Source organism: Oncorhynchus mykiss, chromosome 15 (genome assembly GCF_057628025.1).
Source record: "Oncorhynchus mykiss isolate SJ-2025 chromosome 15, ASM5762802v1, whole genome shotgun sequence".
NCBI classification, from domain to species: Eukaryota; Metazoa; Chordata; class Actinopteri; order Salmoniformes; family Salmonidae; genus Oncorhynchus; species Oncorhynchus mykiss.
The window spans coordinates 77,430,830-77,450,298 of NC_143036.1; the positions used below are offsets into that span (position 1 = coordinate 77,430,830).

At 46.3% G+C, this 19,469-nt stretch overlaps 1 protein-coding gene across 6 annotated transcripts in view; it reads right to left on the reverse strand.

Annotated features, from left to right (window-relative positions):
* ptprr (protein tyrosine phosphatase receptor type R) overlaps positions 1–19,469 on the reverse strand; it is a 102,370-nt gene that overhangs the window by 8,357 nt on the left and 74,544 nt on the right. For all 6 annotated transcript variants that reach the window (XM_090201282.1, XM_090201281.1, XM_090201284.1 and 3 more), the window contains 5 exons: positions 13,985–14,134; positions 12,956–13,182; positions 7,152–7,341; positions 6,725–6,809; positions 1,673–1,752 (listed from right to left, as the gene is read on the reverse strand). In XM_090201282.1, the coding sequence (XP_090057408.1) occupies positions 1,673–1,752; positions 6,725–6,809; positions 7,152–7,341; positions 12,956–13,182; positions 13,985–14,134 (732 nt within the window). The remainder of the gene's footprint in view (positions 1–1,672; positions 1,753–6,724; positions 6,810–7,151; positions 7,342–12,955; positions 13,183–13,984; positions 14,135–19,469) is intronic.

Sequence of the window (19,469 nt, forward strand, 5' to 3'; positions counted from 1 at the left end):
TATCCTCTATGGTGTTAGCTACTGTCCAGAGAGAGATAAACCACAGCAGGTCTGAATAGCCTCTATGGTGTTAGCTACTGTCCAGAGAGAGATAAACCACAGCAGGTCTGAATATCCTCTATGGTGTTAGCTACTGTCCAGGGAGAGATAAACCACAGCAGGTCTGATTATCCTCTATGGTGTTAGCTACTGTCCAGAGAGAGATAAACCACAGCAGGTCTGAATAGCCTCTATGGTGTGAAAGAGAAAATGAGAGTGTTATGTCCCATATGGCACCCTGTTCCCTATATAGTGCACTACTTTTGACCAGCATGTATTGCACTAAATAGGGAACAGGGTGCCATTGTGAAGTCATGCTAGTAGTTGAGCTTCCTGCAGTGACTACAGGGGAAGTGGCCCTATTGTATCTGCAGCTCAACGGGTCATTAGAGAGTGAGTTCACTAGTTCCTCCGGCCTGCCCTCTCTCTCCTTCTGTTCTCTCCATAGATTTACATGGAAACAACAGAAACAATGTCCTCGCTCCCCTGGCCTCACTGCTACGCTTTTCTTTCCCAAGATGGAGAAACCCGATAAGGAGAATCTGAAGTTGTTTGTTTGTTTAAAAAGGGAACAAGTCTTATATCACACCAATCAGTTCAACAACACTGGGATATGACTGCATAATATAATATGAAATATGAAGGCATGAACTAAACTAAAGATGACCAGTTAGAATCCAGGGTGATAGAATGACTTTTTTTTTAACTATGTTTCATGAGTTCCGTTCTAATCTCTAATCTGTTATAATCTGACTATGCATACCTGTACAGACAACTTTAATCTGTGTTATAATCTGACTATGCATACCTGTACAGCCAACTTTAATCTGTGTTTTAATCTGACTATGCATACCTGTACAGCCAACTTTAATCTGTTATAATCTGACTATGCATACCTGTACAGCCAACTTTAATCTGTTATAATCTGACTATGCATACCTGTACAGCCAATTTTAATATGTGTTATAATCTGACTATGCATACCTGTACAGGCAACTTTAATCTGTGTTATAATCTGGCTATGCATACCTGTACAGACAACTTTAATCTGTTATAATCTGACTATGCATACCTGTACAGACAACTTTAATCTGTGTTATAATCTGACTATGCATACCTGTACAGACAACTTTAATCTGTGTTATAATCTGACTATGCATACCTGTACAGACAACTTTAATCTGTGTTATAATCTGACTATGCATACCTGTACAGACAACTTTAATCTGTGTTATAATCTGACTATGCATACCTGTACAGACAACTTTAATCTGTGTTATAATCTGACTATGCATACCTGTACAGACAACTTTAATCTGTGTTATAATCTGACTATGCATACCTGTACAGACAACTTTAATCTGTTATAATCTGGCTATGCATACCTGTACAGACAACTTTCAGGAAATGTTTTTTACCTGTTCATTATGAGAGCGCTATCATGTGCCATTTTGGCTCTAACTAAGTGATCACTGTTGTTTTACAAACACAACATCCACCTGTTTTGGTTTGGGTTCAGAATTCAATGTGTTCACAAACAATGGTTAAGAACCCTGAACAGTTCCTGGGCTCACATGCTTACCCTGTAATTGGCATTGGTGTGTGTGTGTGTGTGTGTGTGTGCATAATTTACCCTAATGTAGTTGGCGTTGATATAGCTGCTGAGAGGGTCGAAGGAGCTCTTGGTCCTCAGGATCACTCTGGAATGTGGATCTACAGGAGACAACAGATATGTTACCAGCTATTAGAATCAGATATGTTAGTGACTAAAGGGTTCCAGCTGTTAGAATCAGATAGATATGTTAGTGACTGGAGGTTCCAGCTGTTAGAATCAGATAGATATGTTAGTGACTAAAGGGTTCCAGCTATTAGAATCAGATAGATATGTTAGTGACTGGAGGTTCCAGCTGTTAGAATCAGATAGATATGTTAGTGACTGGAGGTCCCAGCTATTAGAATCAGATAGATATGTTAGTGACTGGAGGTTCCAGCTGTTAGAATCAGATAGATATGTTAGTGACTGGAGGTTCCAGCTGTTAGAATCAGATAGATATGTTAGTGACTGGAGGTTCCAGCTGTTAGAATCAGATAGATATGTTAGTGACTGGAGGTTCCAGCTGTTAGAATCAGATAGATATGTTAGTGACTGGAGGTTCCAGCTGTTAGAATCAGATAGATATGTTAGTGACTGGAGGTTCCAGCTATTAGAATCAGATAGATATGTTAGTGACTGGAGGTCCCAGCTATTAGAATCAGATAGATATGTTAGTGACTGGAGGTTCCAGCTATTAGAATCAGATAGATATATTAGTGACTGGAGGTCCCAGCCATTAGAATCAGATAGATATGTTAGTGACTGGAGGTTCCAGCTATTAGAATCAGATAGATATGTTAGTGACTGGAGGTTCCAGCTGTTAGAATCAGATAGATATGTTAGTGACTGGAGGTTCCAGCTATTAGAATCAGATAGATATATTAGTGACTGGAGGTCCCAGCCATTAGAATCAGATAGATATGTTAGTGACTGGAGGTTCCAGCTGTTAGAATCAAATAGATCTGTTAGTGACTGGAGGTTCCAGCTAGTAGAATCAGATAGATATGTTAGTGACTGGAGGTTCCAGCTGTTAGAATCAGATAGATATGTTAGTGACTGGAGGTTCCAGCTGTTAGAATCAGATAGATATGTTAGTGACTGGAGGTTCCAGCTATTAGAATCAGATAGATATGTTAGTGACTGGAGGTTCCAGCTGTTAGAATCAGATAGATATGTTAGTGACTGGAGGTTCCAGCTATTAGAATCAGATAGATCTGTTAGTGACTGGAGGTTCCAGCTGTTAGAATCAGATAGATATGTTAGTGACTGGAGGTTCCAGCTATTAGAATCAGATATATCTGTTAGTGAATGGAGCTTCCAGCTGTTAGAATCAGATAGATATGTTAGTGACTGGAGGTTCCAGTTATTAGAATCAGATAGATATGTTAGTGACTAAAGGGTTCCAGCTGTTAGAATCAGATAGATATGTTAGTGACTGCAAACAGGACTGTTCTGTCTGGACTTCTCTGTCTGGACTTCTCTGTCTGGACTGTTCTGTCTGAAGAGTTCTGTCTGAAGAGTTCTGTCTGGACTGTTCTGTCTGGACTGTTTTGTCTGGACTGTTCGGTCTGAAGAGATCTGTCTGGACTTCTCTGTCTGAAGAGTTCTGTCTGGACTTCTCTGTCTGAAGAGTTCTGTCTGGACTGTTCTGTCTGGAGTGTTCTGTCTGAAGTGTTCTGTCTGGACTTCTCTGTCTGAAGTGTTCTGTCTAGAGTATTCTGTCTGAAGAGTTCTGTCTGGACTTCTCTGTCTGAAGAGTTCTGTCTGGACTGTTCTGTCTGGAGTGTTCTGTCTGGAGTGTTCTGTCTGGACCTCTCTGTCTGAAGTGTTCTGTCTGGAGTGTTCTGTCTGGACTGTTCTGTCTGGACTGTTCTGTCTGGAGTGTTCTGTCTGGAGTGTTCTGTCTGAAGTCTTCTGTCTAGACCCCAACCCCAACCCCAACCTCAACCCCAGAACCCAACCTCAACCCCAGACCCCAACCTCAACCTCAACCCCGAACCCCAGACCCCAACCTCAACCCCAGACCCCAACATCAACCCCAGACCTCAACCCCAGACCCCAGACCTCAACCTCAACCCCAGACCTCGACCCCAGACCCCAACCTCAACCCCAGACCCCAACCTCAACCCCAGACCTCAACCTCAACCTCAACCCCAGACCCCAACCCCAACCTCAACCCCAGACCTCAACCCCAGACCCCAATCTCAACCCCAGACCTCAACCCCAGACCCCAACCACAACCCCAGATCTCAACCCCGGACCCCAGACCCCAACCTCAACCCCAGACCCCAACCTCAACCCTAGACCCCAGACCCCAGACCTCAACCCCAACCTCAGACCTCAACCCCAGACCCCAGACACCAACCTCAACCCCCAGACCCCAGACCTCAACCCCAGACCCCAGACCTCAACCCCAGACCTCAACCTCAATCCCCGACCCCAGACCCCAACCTCAACCCCAGACCTCAACCTCAACCCCAGACCCCAACCTCAACCCCAGACCCCAGACTACAACCCCAGACCCCAACCCCAACCTCAACCCCAGACCTCAACCCCAGACTACAACCCCAGACCCCAGACCTCAACCCCAGACCCCAGACCTCAACCCCAGACCCCAACCTCAACCCCAGACCTCAACCCCTGACCTCAACCCCAGACTACAACCCTAGACCCCAACCTCAACCCCAGACCTCAACCCCTGACCTCAACCCCAGACCTCAACCCCAGACCCCAGACCCCAACCTCAACCCCTGACCCCAACCTCAACCCCAGACCCCAGACCTCAACCCCAGACCCCAGACCTCAACCCCAGACTACAACCCCAGATCCCAACCTCAACCCCAGACCCCAACCTCAACCCCAGACCACAACCCCAGACTACAACCCCAGACCCCAACCTCAACCCCAGACCACAACCCCAGACTACAACCCCAGATCGCAACCTCAACCCCAGACCCCAACCTCAACCCCAGACCTCAACCCCAGACGCCAACCTCAACCCCAGACCTCAACCCCAGACCTCAACCCCAGACCCCAACCTCAACCCCAGACCCCAACCTCAACCCCAGACTACAACCCCAGACCCCAGACCCCAACCTCAACCCCAGACCCCTCTGTGCTCTGCGTGTTGAAGGAAGACTGCTGGTTCAGACAGGAAGCCTGATAACGTTCCAAGGTGTGAACGGGAAGACAGTAACATTCCAACCCAACTGTCTTTTTATTACAGAATGATGTCATTCACACACACACACACACACACACACACACACACACACACACACACACACACACACACACACACACACACACACACACACACACACACACACACACACACACACATACTACTATAACACCCTATTCCCTAGTTAGTGCACTACTATAACACCCTATTCCCTAGTTAGTGCACTACTATAACATCCTATTTCTTAGTTAGTGCACTACTATAACACCCTATTCCCTACTTAGTGCGCTACTATAGCACCATATTCCCTAGTTAGTGCACTACTATAGCACCATATTCCTTAGTTAGTGCGCTTCTATAGCAACCTATTCCTTAGTTAGTGCACTACTATAGCAACCTATTCCTTAGTTAGTGCGCTTCTATAGCAACCTATTCCTTAGTTAGTGCACTACTATAGCACCCTATTCCCTAGTTAATGCGCTACTACAGCACACTATTCCCTAGTTAGTGCAGTACTATAGCACCTTATTCCCTACTTAGTCGCTACTATAGCACCCTATTCCTTAGTTAGTGCACTACTATAGCACCCTATTCCCTAGTTAGTGCGCTACTACAGCGCCGTATTCCCTAGTTAGTGCACTACTATAGCACCTTATTCCCTAGTTAGTGCGCTACTACAGCACCCTATTCCCTAGTTAGTGCAGTACTATAGCACCCTATTCCCTAGTTAGTGCGCTACTATAGCACCTTATTCCCTAGTTAGTGCAGTACTATAGCACCCTATTCCCTAGTTAGTGCTATACTACAGCACCCTATTCCCTAGTTAGTGCAGTACTATAGCACCCTATTCCCTAGTTAGTGCGCTACTATAGCACCTTATTCCCTAGTTAGTGCAGTACTACAGCACCCTATTCCCTAGTTAGTGCAGTACTATAGCACCCTATTCCCTAGTTAGTGCGCTACTATAGCACCTTATTCCCTAGTTAGTGCAGTACTATAGCACCCTATTCCCTAGTTAGTGCGCTACTATAGCACCCTATTCCCTAGTTAGTGCGCTACTATAGCACCCTATTCCCTAGTTAGTGCAGTACTTTTGATCAGGACCCACAGGGTTAAAGGCAGAACACTAGGGAATAGGACACCATTTGGGACACACCTAGAGGCTGTTTAAAGAATCAGGAAGGCACAGCTCATCTCAGACATTGGGTTTATATTTGACCGCTTCCGTCCACCAGGCTAACCAACCAGACAGGGCAGCACTAAAACACTTCCTGTATGACCAGGAGAGGCTGTGGCGGTTGGCTATGTTTGGTTGTTTTCAGTGTTGCCAAACACATGCTGCACACAACAACATATCATGCGCTGCAGAGAATGTTTGTCAGTGTGTGTGTGTGTGTGTGTGTGTGTGTGTGTGTGTGTGAGAGCCCAAAGGTTGACAATAACAGACAGTGACAGGTTGACAGAACTACTGCTGTGAGAGATAGACAAGCCTAATCTACCGCGACACGACACTGACCCTCACATTAACACCATAGCCTTAGTCTGTGGGACCACACAACAGGTTGTGGCTCTGTGGGTGGTCAATTAGTCCTTATAAACTGGGTGGTTCCAGCCCTGAATGCTGATTGGCTGAAATCCGTGGTATATCACATCATATATGGGTATGACAAAACATGTATTTTTACAGCTCTAATTACGTTGGTAACCAGTTTATAACAGCAATAAGGCACCTTGGGGATTTGTGGTATATGGCCAATATACCACGGCTAAGGGCTGTATCCAGGCACTCCGCGTTGTGTCGTGCTTAAAGAACAACCCTTAGCCGTGTTATATTGGCCATATACCACACCCCCCTCGAGTCTTATTGCTTAATAAACTAATACATATTAAAAAGCTAATATACTTACTTGGCAGTATTGTCTTGTATCTGTTTTTGGTTCCATGACTGGAAATGTCCATCACCTTTGGATCCACAAAGTTCATTGGGATTTCCTGAACGGACAAACAAAACGGACAAACAAAACAGACAAACAAATCGGACAAACAAATCGGACAAACAAAACAGACAAACAAAAACACAATTTAACTCATGAAGCAAGTTAAATCAATTGGTTTAAACAGCCCATAAATGTTGAGGTGGATTGTTCCACATACACAAATGTAATGGGCTATCCGGCCTTGAATAACAGAGTTGATTAATCAAGTTGTTGACCACAGGAACACAACGCTGTGTAGTGGTTGTGTTGACGTTTTGTTTACTCACGACGAACCCGGTGTGTAGGGTCTGTGTGTGTGTGTGTGTGTGGAGTGCATGCGTGTGTTCATTCCACTCACAGCAAACTCTGCGTGCAGCGTCTGTGTGTTGAGCACCACGTCTCGTAGCTGCTGTCTGGACAGGGTCCGGCTGGCTGACTGCAGGTAGTCCTGAGTGGCCCTCTCTCTGGGGGTCACCACCCCACAGTTCAGGGGCTCCACCGAGGCCAGGGAGGACATGTCCAGCACCAGGGAGACGTTGGAGCCTCTCCTACAGGACCAAAACACACATTAACATGGTCTTTTCCTCGTTCTACGTTGATCTGCCTTTTCTCAGAGTGGCTTACTGTGGTGTTTCTATTGGCAGAAGTAAATTATGATGCGGGTCATAAACAAACCGTATTCTGCCTAGCAACATGGGCGACAGATTAATGTAACTGGCTAATCAAGAGAACAATTGTTGAACTCGACTGGACTATCTTTAAATTCTATTTTTTTGTTCCTCCTCATCTCCTGAAGATAACATGTCTTGGTCTATTCGCACGCCCACATCAAATCACCTTCTCATTGTTTACCCTGGCCCAATCAGAGGGGGTTAAATATGGCGTCCGGTCCCGGTTGGCTGGGCTTCCAGAACAACAACAAACTGTTAAGAACAAACTCTGGCTAATGACCAATCACCATGGAGACAGGTCTTCCTGACCCCCTGACACCAGCTAATGTCCAATCACCATGGAGACAGGTCTTCCTGACTCCCTGACACCAGCTAATGACCGATCACCAAGGAGACATGTCTTCCTGACTCCCTGACACCAGCTAATGACCGATCACCACGGAGACAGGTCTTCCTGACTCCCTGACACCAGCTAATGCCCAATCACCATGGAGACAGGTCTTCCTGACCCCCTGACACCAGCTAATGTCCAATCACCAAGGAGACATGTCTTCCTGACTCCCTGACACCAGCTAATGACCGATCACCACGGAGACAGGTCTTCCTGACTCCCTGACACCAGCTAATGTCCAATCACCAAGGAGACATGTCTTCCTGACTCCCTGACACCAGCTAATGACCAATCACCACGGAGACAGGTCTTCCTGACCCCTTGACACCAGCTAATGCCCAATCACCACGGAGACAGGTCTTCCTGACTCCCTGACACCAGCTAATGCCCAATCACCAAGGAGACATGTCTTCCTGACTCCCTGACACCAGCTAATGACCAATCACCACGGAGACAGGTCTTCCTGACCCCTTGACACCAGCTAATGCCCAATCACCACGGAGACAGGTCTTCCTGACCCCTTGACACCAGCTAATGCCCAACCACCAGAGACAGGTCTTCCTGACCCCCTGACACCCGCTATAGAACACACACACGTGCACGCACATGCACAAATGAATACACACACGCACGCATATACAGTATATAGTCTCTCTCTGTCTCTCTCTCTGTCTCTCTATCTCTATCTCTCTCTGTCTGTCTTTCTCTCTCTGTCTCTCTCTCTCTGTCTCTCTCTCTCTGTCTCTCTGTCTCTCTCTGTCTCTCTCTGTCTCTCTCTCTCTCTCTCTCCATCTGGCTGCTCAGCCATCGTAACATCTCGATGACCATTTTGCCAAAAATCTTCAACAATGCAGAGACCAGCATATCTCTGTTTTCTCAGTTGTTGACACTGAATGCAGAGCACAGACCAAAGGGAATTGTTCCAGTCTGGACCGAACATTCAGTGTTGTGTGTCCACTCTGAACTGCAGTCCTGCAACAATCAGCCCCATGGCGGCTCAGGAAGTAGCCAGTTTCCTGTCAGAGAGTCACGCCTTTCCCTTTTGTTCTTGTGGTCTGAGCCCAAATGGCAGTCTATTCAGAGGCAGTGGAGTCACAGGTTAGGGCTGCTGGTGCCTGTCACTCCGTACTGTTTTACTTGACAGGAAGATGGCATGTGCCTGGTTAGTGACACCACTCAGGTTTCTAAGTGTATATTGTTTAAAATAATCAACTTGGTGGTTGGAGCCCTGAATGCTGATTGGCCGACAGCCGTAGTATATCAAATCAAATCAAATGTATTTGTCACATACACATGGTTAGCAGATGTTAATGCGAGTGTAGCGAAATGCTTGTGCTTCTAGTTCCGACAATGCAGTAATAACCAACAAGTAATCTAACTAACAATTCCAAAACTACTGTCTTGTACCCAGTGTAAGGGGATAAAGAATATGTACATAAGGATATATGAATGAGTGATGGTACAGAGCAGCATAGGCAAGATACAGTAGAAGGTATCGACCGTAGACCACGGGTATGACAAAACATATATTTTTACAGCTCTAATTACGTTGGTAACCAGTTTATAACAGCAATAAGGCACCTTGGGGGTTTGTGGTATATGGCTAATATACCACGGCTAAGGGCTGTATCCAGGCACTCCGCGTTGCGTCGTGCCTAAGAACAGCCCTTAGCCGTGGTATATTGGATACAGCTAAGGGCTGTATCCAGGCACTCCGCGTTGCGTCGTGCCTAAGAACAGCCCTTAGCCGTGGTATATTGGCCATATACCACACCTCCTCCGGCCTTATTGCCTTAAATATATAATTCTGACAGTGTTAATGATCTTCTTCCTGTCATATAATATATACATTCTAACCTACATGTACATAGAGGAAATAGACATTACATTTCCAGACCTGAGCGTTATCAGGCATCCTCAAACTGCACTCCAACATGTTACAAAAGCACTTGACAATATTCCCCCCCCAAAAAATCCTATGTAATCTATCACCATGAGACACCTGCCAGTGAAATGAACCCTCTCTCATTGCATTTTATCCTGCTTCATTGTTTTACATAAAGAACATTCCTGACAGAGGCCTGTTCCGGAACATTCTCTCACTTCCTTCTTATAAACATCAGGATGACTTGTGACATAAGGGGCCTCAATCTCAATTCATCTTTCCTCACCTCCTTCTCAACTGTATAAGAGGAGAAGGTCAGAGGGGCAGGGGCTATGTACCTTTTCCTTCAATGGGTTTAGAGAAGGAGGTGAGGAGAGGAGGTGAGCAATCGAGGTAAGATTATTTGAGAAAGAACCAAGACGTCCTCTTCCCTCCTCCTCTACCTCCTCCTCTATGTCCTCCATCTCCTCCTTCTCCACCCCTTCCTTCCTCCTCCTCCCCCCTTCCTTCCTCCTCCTCCACCTCTTCCATCCTTCTCATCCTCCTCCTCATTCCCTCCTCCTCCTCCTCTACATCCTCCATCTCCTCCTTCTCTCCCTCTTCCCTCCTTCTCCCCCCCTTCCTTCCTCCTCCTCCCCCTCTCCAGTCCTTCTCGTCCTCCTCCTCATTCCCTTATTTTCCTCCTCATCCTCCTCCTCCTCCTCTCCCCCTCTTCCCTCCTACTCCCCCCCTTCCTCCTCCTCCTCCTCCTCCTCTTCTCCCCCTCTTCCCTCCTTCTCCTCCTCCTTTCCTCCTCCTCTTCCTCCTCCTCCCTGTTCCCACCTTCCTCAGACTAAGGCAGAGGAGGTGGTCTACCCCTCATTCTACACGTACTCTACGGAGAACACCTGCCACCAAACACAATCAGATGTTAGAGGTCGGGGGAAAATACCACGGCTCAATGCCTCTGGACTCTGGCCAGCATGTAACAGTTCACCTGAGTGCAGTGGGATGTGATAACATAACCCACAACTTACTGCTGGGACATGATACAATCTGCTGGTATCAGCCATTCATTTTGGGATTGTGTGTAGCTACAACATCTAATCTGCTTGGTGTAAACGCACGATGAAAACCTTCAAATGTCTTCAAACCAGTTTCGCTCTGTGTTTCTCTCTGTGTTCTCTCTCTGTGTCTCTTTCTGTGTCTCTCTCTGTGTCTCTCTCTGTGTTCTCTCTCTGTGGTCTCTCTCTGTGTCTCTCTCTGTGTCTCTCTCTGTGTCTCTCTATGTGTCTCTCTCTGTGTTCTCTCTGTGTTCTCTCTCTGTGTCTCTCTCTGTGTTCTCTCTCTGTGTCTCTTTCTGTGTCTCTCTCTGTGTCTCTCTCTGTGTCTCTCTCTGTGTCTCTCTCTCTGTGTCTCTCTCTCTGTGTCTCTCTCTGTGTCTCTCTCTGTGTCTCTCTCTGTGTCTCTCTCTGTGTCTCACTCTGTCTCACTCTGTTCTCTCTCTGTGTCTCTCTCTGTGTCTCTCTCGCTGTCTCTCTCCGTGTCTCTCTCTCTGTCTCTCTCTCTGTCTCTCTCTCTGTGTAGTTAAAAGCAGCAGTGGACAGTTTCCCAGACATCACTTACAGTGTTCTTCTAAAGTCAAGCCAGAGAGGAAGAGCAACATTAAAGACTTTAGACTTCACCCCTTCCCCTCCTTCCCCCTCCTCTCCTCACCCCTCCTCCCCCCTCCTTCCCCTCCTCTCCCCCTCATCCCCTCCTTCCCCCTCTCCCCTCCCTCCTCTCCTCTTCACCTCCTACCCCTCCTCTCCCCCTCTACCCCTCCCCCTCCTCCTTGTCCTCTCCCCCATCCGTCCGTTCTTTGTGTCACTAGGACAGTTCTTGATTGGCCGCCAACATCCAACCAAACCCTGCCCTGACCTCATATACACTACAGCCCAGCTATTGAGAGAGACCCTCCAGCTCTGGGACAATCAGGCTATAGACTACAGCCCAGCTATTGAGAGAGACCCTCCAGTTCTGGGACAATCAGGCTATAGACTACAGCCCAGCTATGTAGAGAGACCCTCCAGCTCTGGGACAATCAGGCTATAGACTACAGCCTATGGAGAGAGACCCTCCAGCTCTGGGACAATCAGGCTATAGACTACAGCCCAGCTATGGAGAGAGACCCTCCAGCTCTGGGACATTCAGGCTATAGACTACAGCCCAGCTATGGAGAGAGACCTCCAGCTCTGGGACAATCAGGCTATAGACTACAGCCCAGCTATTGAGAGAGACCCTCCAGCTCTGGGACAATCCGGCTATAGACTACAGCCCAGCTATGGAGAGAGACCCTCCAGCTCTGGGACATTCAGGCTATAGACTACAGCCCAGCTATGGAGAGAGACCTCCAGCTCTGGGACAATCAGGCTATAGACTACAGCCCAGCTATTGAGAGAGACCCTCCAGCTCTGGGACAATCCGGCTATAGACTACAGCCCAGCTATGGAGAGAGACCCTCCAGTTCTGAGACAATCAGGCTATAGACTACAGCCCAGCTATGGAGAGAGACCCTCCAGCTCTGGGACAATCAGGCTATAGACTACAGCCCAGCTATGTAGAGAGACCCTCCAGCTCTGGGACAATCAGGCTATAGACTACAGCCCAGCTATGGAGAGAGACCCTCCAGCTCTGGGACAATCAGGCTATAGACTACAGCCCAGCTGTGTAGAGAGACCCTACAGCTCTGGGACAATCAGGCTATAGACTACAGCCCAGCTATGGAGAGAGACCCTCCAGCTCTGGGACAATCAGGCTATAGACTACAGCCCAGCTATTGAGAGACCCTCCAGCTCTGGGACAATCAGGCTATAGACTACAGCCCAGCTATTGAGAGAGACCCTCCAGCTCTTGGACAATCAGGCTATAGACTACAGCCCAGCTATTGAGAGACCCTCCAGCTCTGGGACAATCAGGCTATAGACTACAGCCCAGCTATTGAGAGAGACCCTCCAGCTCTGGGACAATGAGGCTATAGACTACTTCAAAACGGTTACATGGTTTCAGTCTTTCAACCCAGAATCATTGTGAGATGATTTAGTGGACAACTGAATTCACACTGCTCATGCTTCTTTTTACAAGGAGACGAGAACCAGAATCGTCCTTGTCCTTTTATACAGAACGCTCATCGGTTTGGTCCAACACAGATGAACATTGAGTGTCCATATTTAATATCACCACCAGTATTCACTCACCTCTCCTGGAGACACGCGGCAGGCTTCATCCTGAAGGGAGAGGGGCTGGCTGACAGGCAGGGTTTCTGGTGGGCAGGGGGGAGCTGCGGAGGACCACAGCTGGAGCTGGAGACAGGGATGGGGACAGGGGTGGTGGGTGGAGGGCGGCAGGCTCTGGGTGGAGGTATGGATGTGGGTGTAGAAGGCGGTGCTGGCTCTGCTTGGACCATGCTGCTAGAGAAGGGGACCTGAGGAATAATGACAAGATGGGACAGCATTAGTTGAGCTTCAGACACTCCTTTACTAAAGATAAAACCAGGACCTGGGGAATAATGACAAGATGGGACAGCATTAGTTGAGCTTCAGACACATCTTTACTAAAGATAAAACCAGGACCTGGGGAATAATGACAAGATGGGACAGCATTAGTTTAGCTTCAGACACATCTTTACTAAAGATAAAACCAGGACCTGGGGAATAATGACAAGATGGGACAGCATTAGTTTAGCTTCAGACACGTCTTTACTAAAGATAAAACCAGGACCTGGGGAATAATGACAAGATGGGACAGCATTAGTTGAGCTTCAGACACATCTTTACTAAAGATAAAACCAGGACCTGTATTCACAAAGCATCTCACAGTAGAAAGACATATGTTTTATTGTCACATACACCCGGGTAGGGGCAGTGAAATGTGTTGTTTTACAGGCTCAGTGACGCCCTCCTGAAGTGCCTTGCTCAATGGCACATCAGCAGATTGTTCACCTTGACAGTTCCTTTTGGTTACTGGTCCACTGCTCTAACTGCTAGACTACCTGCTGCCCTGTAAGAGAGCTGATCTTGGATCAGTTTGGTCTTTTCGATCAGATTGAATAGGATGATATGGTCAGGCAGGACCTGATCCTAGATCAGCACTCGTACTCTGATATACTTTATGAATACAGGTGTATTACACATAACATTATGGTACTGTAGTACATCACGCTACAACTTGGGGCTTCAAATATGTGTTGCATTATGGGAATTGTAGTTAATCGCGCTCCAACCTACCTGGGGCTGGGTCTGTGCTCCGACGGCGTGCAGCGGGACCGGGGGTGGGACGGTGACAGGGGTCAGGTGAAGGTCGCGGCTGGGGAACACGGACTGCTCTTTGGTCTGCCTGTCAGAATATTCAACCTTCTCCTTTAGACGGTAGAGGACCTGAGAGAGAGGAGAGGAGAGGAGAGGAGAGGGGAGGGGAGGGGAGGGGTGAGGAGAGGAGAGGAGAGGGGTGAGGAGAGGAGAGGAGAGGAGAGGAGAGGAGAGGAGAGAGGGGAGGGGAGGAGATGAGAGGAGAGGGTGTAGAGAAGAGGGTTTAGAGCACATATGTCAGAGTCAAGGCCCGCGGGCCACATCCGGCCCGCAAGAAGGTTTTTTACGGCCCCTGGGATGATCTTGATTTATTATTAGAACCGGCCCGCAGCAAGCCGGCAGCCCGCAGATCTTTTACACGCACCAATACTACATTTCCCACAATGCAAAGGTGACGCACCGAGCAGTAGGCTGCTTCATTTCAATATTTATTGGCACAGCAGTCGTCAGCATCACAGTAAAATTAACTTTCAGATACCCATCAAAAATGGCAAAACGGAAGGTGGATACTGAGAACCGGGGGTTTCAAACAAGGTGGGAGTCGGAGTATATGTTCACGAAGGTAGCTGGAAAACCTGTGTGTCTTCTGTGTGGAGAAAGTGTGGCGGTACTGAAAGAGTATAATCTGAGACGACATTATGAAACGAAACACGCGGACAAAAACAAGAATATGGACATGGAACAAAGGCTACAAAAGGCAGAGGAATTAAAACGAGGCCTCAAATCTCGACAGGCTCTGTTCAAAAAAGCCAAATCACAAGGCCAGGCTGCTGTCAAGGCCAGTTTTATTTTGGCAGAAGAGATCGCTTTATTGCATATTCCTTGGCTGTGGATGAGAGCACCGACATTTCTGACATTGCCCAGTTGTCAATTTTCATCCGCGGAGTGGACTCCAACCTAAGCGTGACAGAGGAGTTTTTGGCTTTACGTCCTATGCATGGCACAACTACGGGGCATGATTTGTATGAAGAGGTGTCAAGATGTGTAAATGAGATGGAGCTGCCTTGGGAAAAACTTGTGGGTTTGACAACCGACGGAGCACCTGTGATGTGTGGACACAGGAGCGGACTGGTGGCGAAGATACGGGAAAAGATGCAAGAGGAAAACGCGACAGGTGAGCTGACAGCTTATCATTGTATCATACACCAGGAAGCGTTGTGCGGTAAAGCCTTGAAAATGGAGCATGTAATGAGCATCATCACGCGCACAGTTAACTTTATCAGAGCCAAAGGTTTGAATCACCGCCAGTTCAAGGCATTTCTGACGGAGTTAGAAACGGAGCATGGTGATTTGCCTTATCACACAGAGGTGCGATGGCTAAGCCAGGGAAAGGTGCTTCAAAGATGTTTCGAGCTTCGTGAGGAGATTTGTCTGTTCTTGGACAGCAAAGGGAAAGACACAACACAACTCCGAGACGAAATGTTTCTGTGTGAAATGGCTTTTCTGTGTGACATTACGAGTCATCTGAATGCAATAAACTTGCAGCTGCAGGGTCGGGATCGTGTCATCTCTGATATGTACAGTACAGTGAAGGCATTTAAAACCAAACTGACTACCAGTGCGTTCCCGAGCACACAGTTGGCTGATAAAATAGGTATGCTTGCCGCTGACTTTCGACGCCGATTTGCTGACTTTGAAGCACAAAAAAGCAGGTTGGAACTGCTCGGTAACCCATTTGCTGTTGACGTGGAAAGCTCACCACCAAACCTCCAAATGGAGTTGATTGACCTCCAATGCAATGATGCACTGAGGGCAAAATATGCGGCAGTGGGTGCTGCGGAGTTCGCCCGTTTCCTCCCCGGCACAATGCCCCAGCTGCGCATCCAGGCAGCTCAAACGTTGTCTATGTTTGGCAGCACATACCTGTGTGAACAACTGTTTTCTTTGATGAACCTGAACAAAACATCACACAGAAGTCGACTTACTGCTGAACACCTCCACTCAATTCTGAGGATTTCTTCAGCTCAGAGCCTTACCCCGAACATTGATGAACTTGTGGAAAAGATGGGACACCACCAAGTATCACCCTCAACCTCAAACAAGTGAACATTACTGTGCAATCACATATTTAGAGTTTTTACTCAGTTCAAGTTTAAAAGTTAAAATTTAATATTTGTTTTCACTGCATGTTACTTCTCCTTAAACAAAGTGTTGTTTTTGATTAATAGATTTTTGCACTTTATTTTTTTGTATTTCAATCCAATTATATTTTAAAAATATTTCAGTTGAGTGGATGATAGAAAATTGCTATTATTGTTTTTTCTTTGAAGTAAATTTAGCCCACTTTTGCTAAAATAGAAAATATAGTCTACTGATGGTGCCTTGAATACCGGTTTCTTTCATTTAATGTTCATGTTATGGGGATATTTATATAAAGGAAATTTGTCTTTTGTGTCTGTTGAAAATTAAAGATTACTGACAGAGCCATAAGAAAATATTGCTTTATTTATCTGATCATATTGTAATATATTTGTTAGGTTTTCAGTAGGTTCAATTAGGTTCACTAGACTATATGCGTCATTTAAAATTTTTTCAATGAACATTCGAACAGTCCGGCCCTCGTCTTGTAGCTGATTTTTTTATTTGGCCCTCCGTCCATTTGACTTTGACACCCCTGGTTTAGAGGGTGTAGATGAGAGGAGAGGAGAGGAGGGGGTGTAGAGGAGAGGGTGTAGAGGAGAGGAGAGGGTGTAGAAGAGAGGAGAGGGCGTAGAAAAGAGGAGAGGAGAAGAGAAGAGAAGAGAAGAAAAGAGAGGAGAGGAGAGGAGAGGAGAGGGTGTAGAGAAGAGGGTTTAGATGGTGTAGATGAGAGGAGAGGAGAGGAGGGGGTGTAGAGGAGAGGGTGTAGAAGAGAGGAGAGGGTGTAGAAGAGAGGAGAAGAGAAGAGAAGAGAGGAGAGGAGAACATAAGAGAAGAGAGGAGAGGAGAGGAGGGGGTGTAGAGGAGAGGGTGTAGAAGAGAGGAGAGGGTGTAGAAGAGAGGAGAAGAGAAGAGAGGAGTGGAGAGGAGAGGAGAGGAGAGGAGAGGGTGTAGAGAAGAGGGTGTAGATGAGAGGAGAGGAGAGGAGGGGGTGTAGAGGAGAGGGTGTAGAAGAGAGGAGAGGGTGTAGAAGAGAGGAGAAGAGAAGAGAAGAGAGGGGAGGAAAGCTTTGATTGCTATTGGCATGAAAGAGCAGTTCACAGCAAACCTTATGGACATCACAACACTTCCTCATTCCTTCTTTCTGTTTCCAGTCACCTCAGGTGTCCTGCTGCTTACAATGAGTCCCCACTGGTCTCTTTTCCAGGTGATTAGCCTTACGGCTGAGCTAATTTTGGAGTTCTAATGTCACTGTCTGCAGGCCCTGAGGTGGCATGACCTCAGAGGACCCGCCAGCCACAGAGAGAGAGAGCAGTGAGACCTGGGTTCAATCTTGGATTCACACTAGATCATTATATTGTGACATTGTGATATTGAGATATTGTGATATTGAGATATTGAGATATTGTGATATTGTAATATTGAGATATTGTGATATTGTGATATGCATGCCCTCTTGTGGATGTGAAACATAGTTATGTTGGAGAGGGCTGAGTGATATAGTCTACAACATGTACAATAACATGGGAGATGGCTGAGTGATATAGTCTACAACATGTACATTAACATGGGAGATGGCTGAGTGATATAGTCTACAACATGGGAGAGGGCTGAGTGATATAGTCTACAACATGTACAACAACATGGGAGATGGCTGAGTGATATAGTCTACAACATGTACAATAACATGGGAGATGGCTGAGTGATATAGTCTACAACATGGGAGATGGCTGAGTGATATAGTCTACAACATGTACAATAACATGGGAGATGGCTGAGTGATATAGTCTACAACATGTACAATAACATGGGAGATGGCTGAGTGATATAGTCTACAACATGTACAATAACATGGGAGAGGGCTGAGTGATATAGTCTACAACATGGGAGATGGCTGAGTGATATAGTCTACAACATGGGAGATGGCTGAGTGATATAGTCTACAACATGTACAATAACATGGGAGATGGCTGAGTGATATAGTCTACAACATGTACAACAACATGGGAGAGGGCTGAGTGATATAGTCTACAACATGTACAATAACATGGGAGATGGCTGAGTGATATAGTCTACAACAACATGGGAGATGGCTGAGTGATATAGTCTACAACATGTACAATAACATGGGAGATGGCTGAGTGATATAGTCTACAACATGTACAATAACATGGGAGATGGCTGAGTGATATAGTCTACAACAACATGGGAGATGGCTGAGTGATATAGTCTACAACATGTACAATAACATGGGAGATGGCTGAGTGATATAGTCTACAACATGGGAGATGGCTGAGTGATATAGTCTACAACATGGGAGATGGCTGAGTGATATAGTCTACAACAAGTACAATAACATGGGAGATGGCTGAGTGATATAGTCTACAACAACATGGGAGATGGCTGAGTGATATAGTCTACAACATGTACAATAACATGGGAGATGGCTGAGTGATATAGTCTACAACATGTACAATAACATGGGAGATGGCTGAGTGATATAGTCTACAACATGTACAATAACATGGGAGATGGCTGAGTGATATAGTCTACAACATGTACAATAACATGGGAGATGGCTGAGTGATATAGTCTACAACATGTACAATAACATGGGAGATGGCTGAGTGATATAGTCTACAAAATGTACAACAATATGGGAGATGGCTGAGTGATATAGTCTACAACATGGGAGATGGCTGAGTGATATAGTCTACAACATGTACAATAACATGGGAGATGGCTGAGTGATATAGTCTACAACATGTACAATAACATGGGAGATGGCTGAGTGATATAGTCCACAACATGTACAATAACATGGGAGATGGCTGAGTGATATAGTCTACAACATGTACATTAACATGGGAGATGGCTGAGTGATATAGTCTACAACATGGGAGATGGCTGAGTGATATAGTCTACAACATGTACAATAACATGGGAGATGGCTGAGTGATATAGTCTACAACATGTACATTAACATGGGAGATGGCTGAGTGATATAGTCTACAACATGGGAGATGGCTGAGTGATATAGTCTACAACATGTACAATAACATGGGTGATGGCTGAGTGATATAGTCTACAACATGTACAACAACATGGGAGATGGCTGAGTGATATAGTCTACAACATGTACAATAACATGGGAGATGGCTGAGTGATATAGTCTACAACAACATGGGAGATGGCTGAGTGATATAGTCTACAACATGTACAATAACATGGGAGATGGCTGAGTGATATAGTCTACAACATGTACAATAACATGGGAGATGGCTGAGTGATATAGTCTACAACATGTACAATAACATGGGAGATG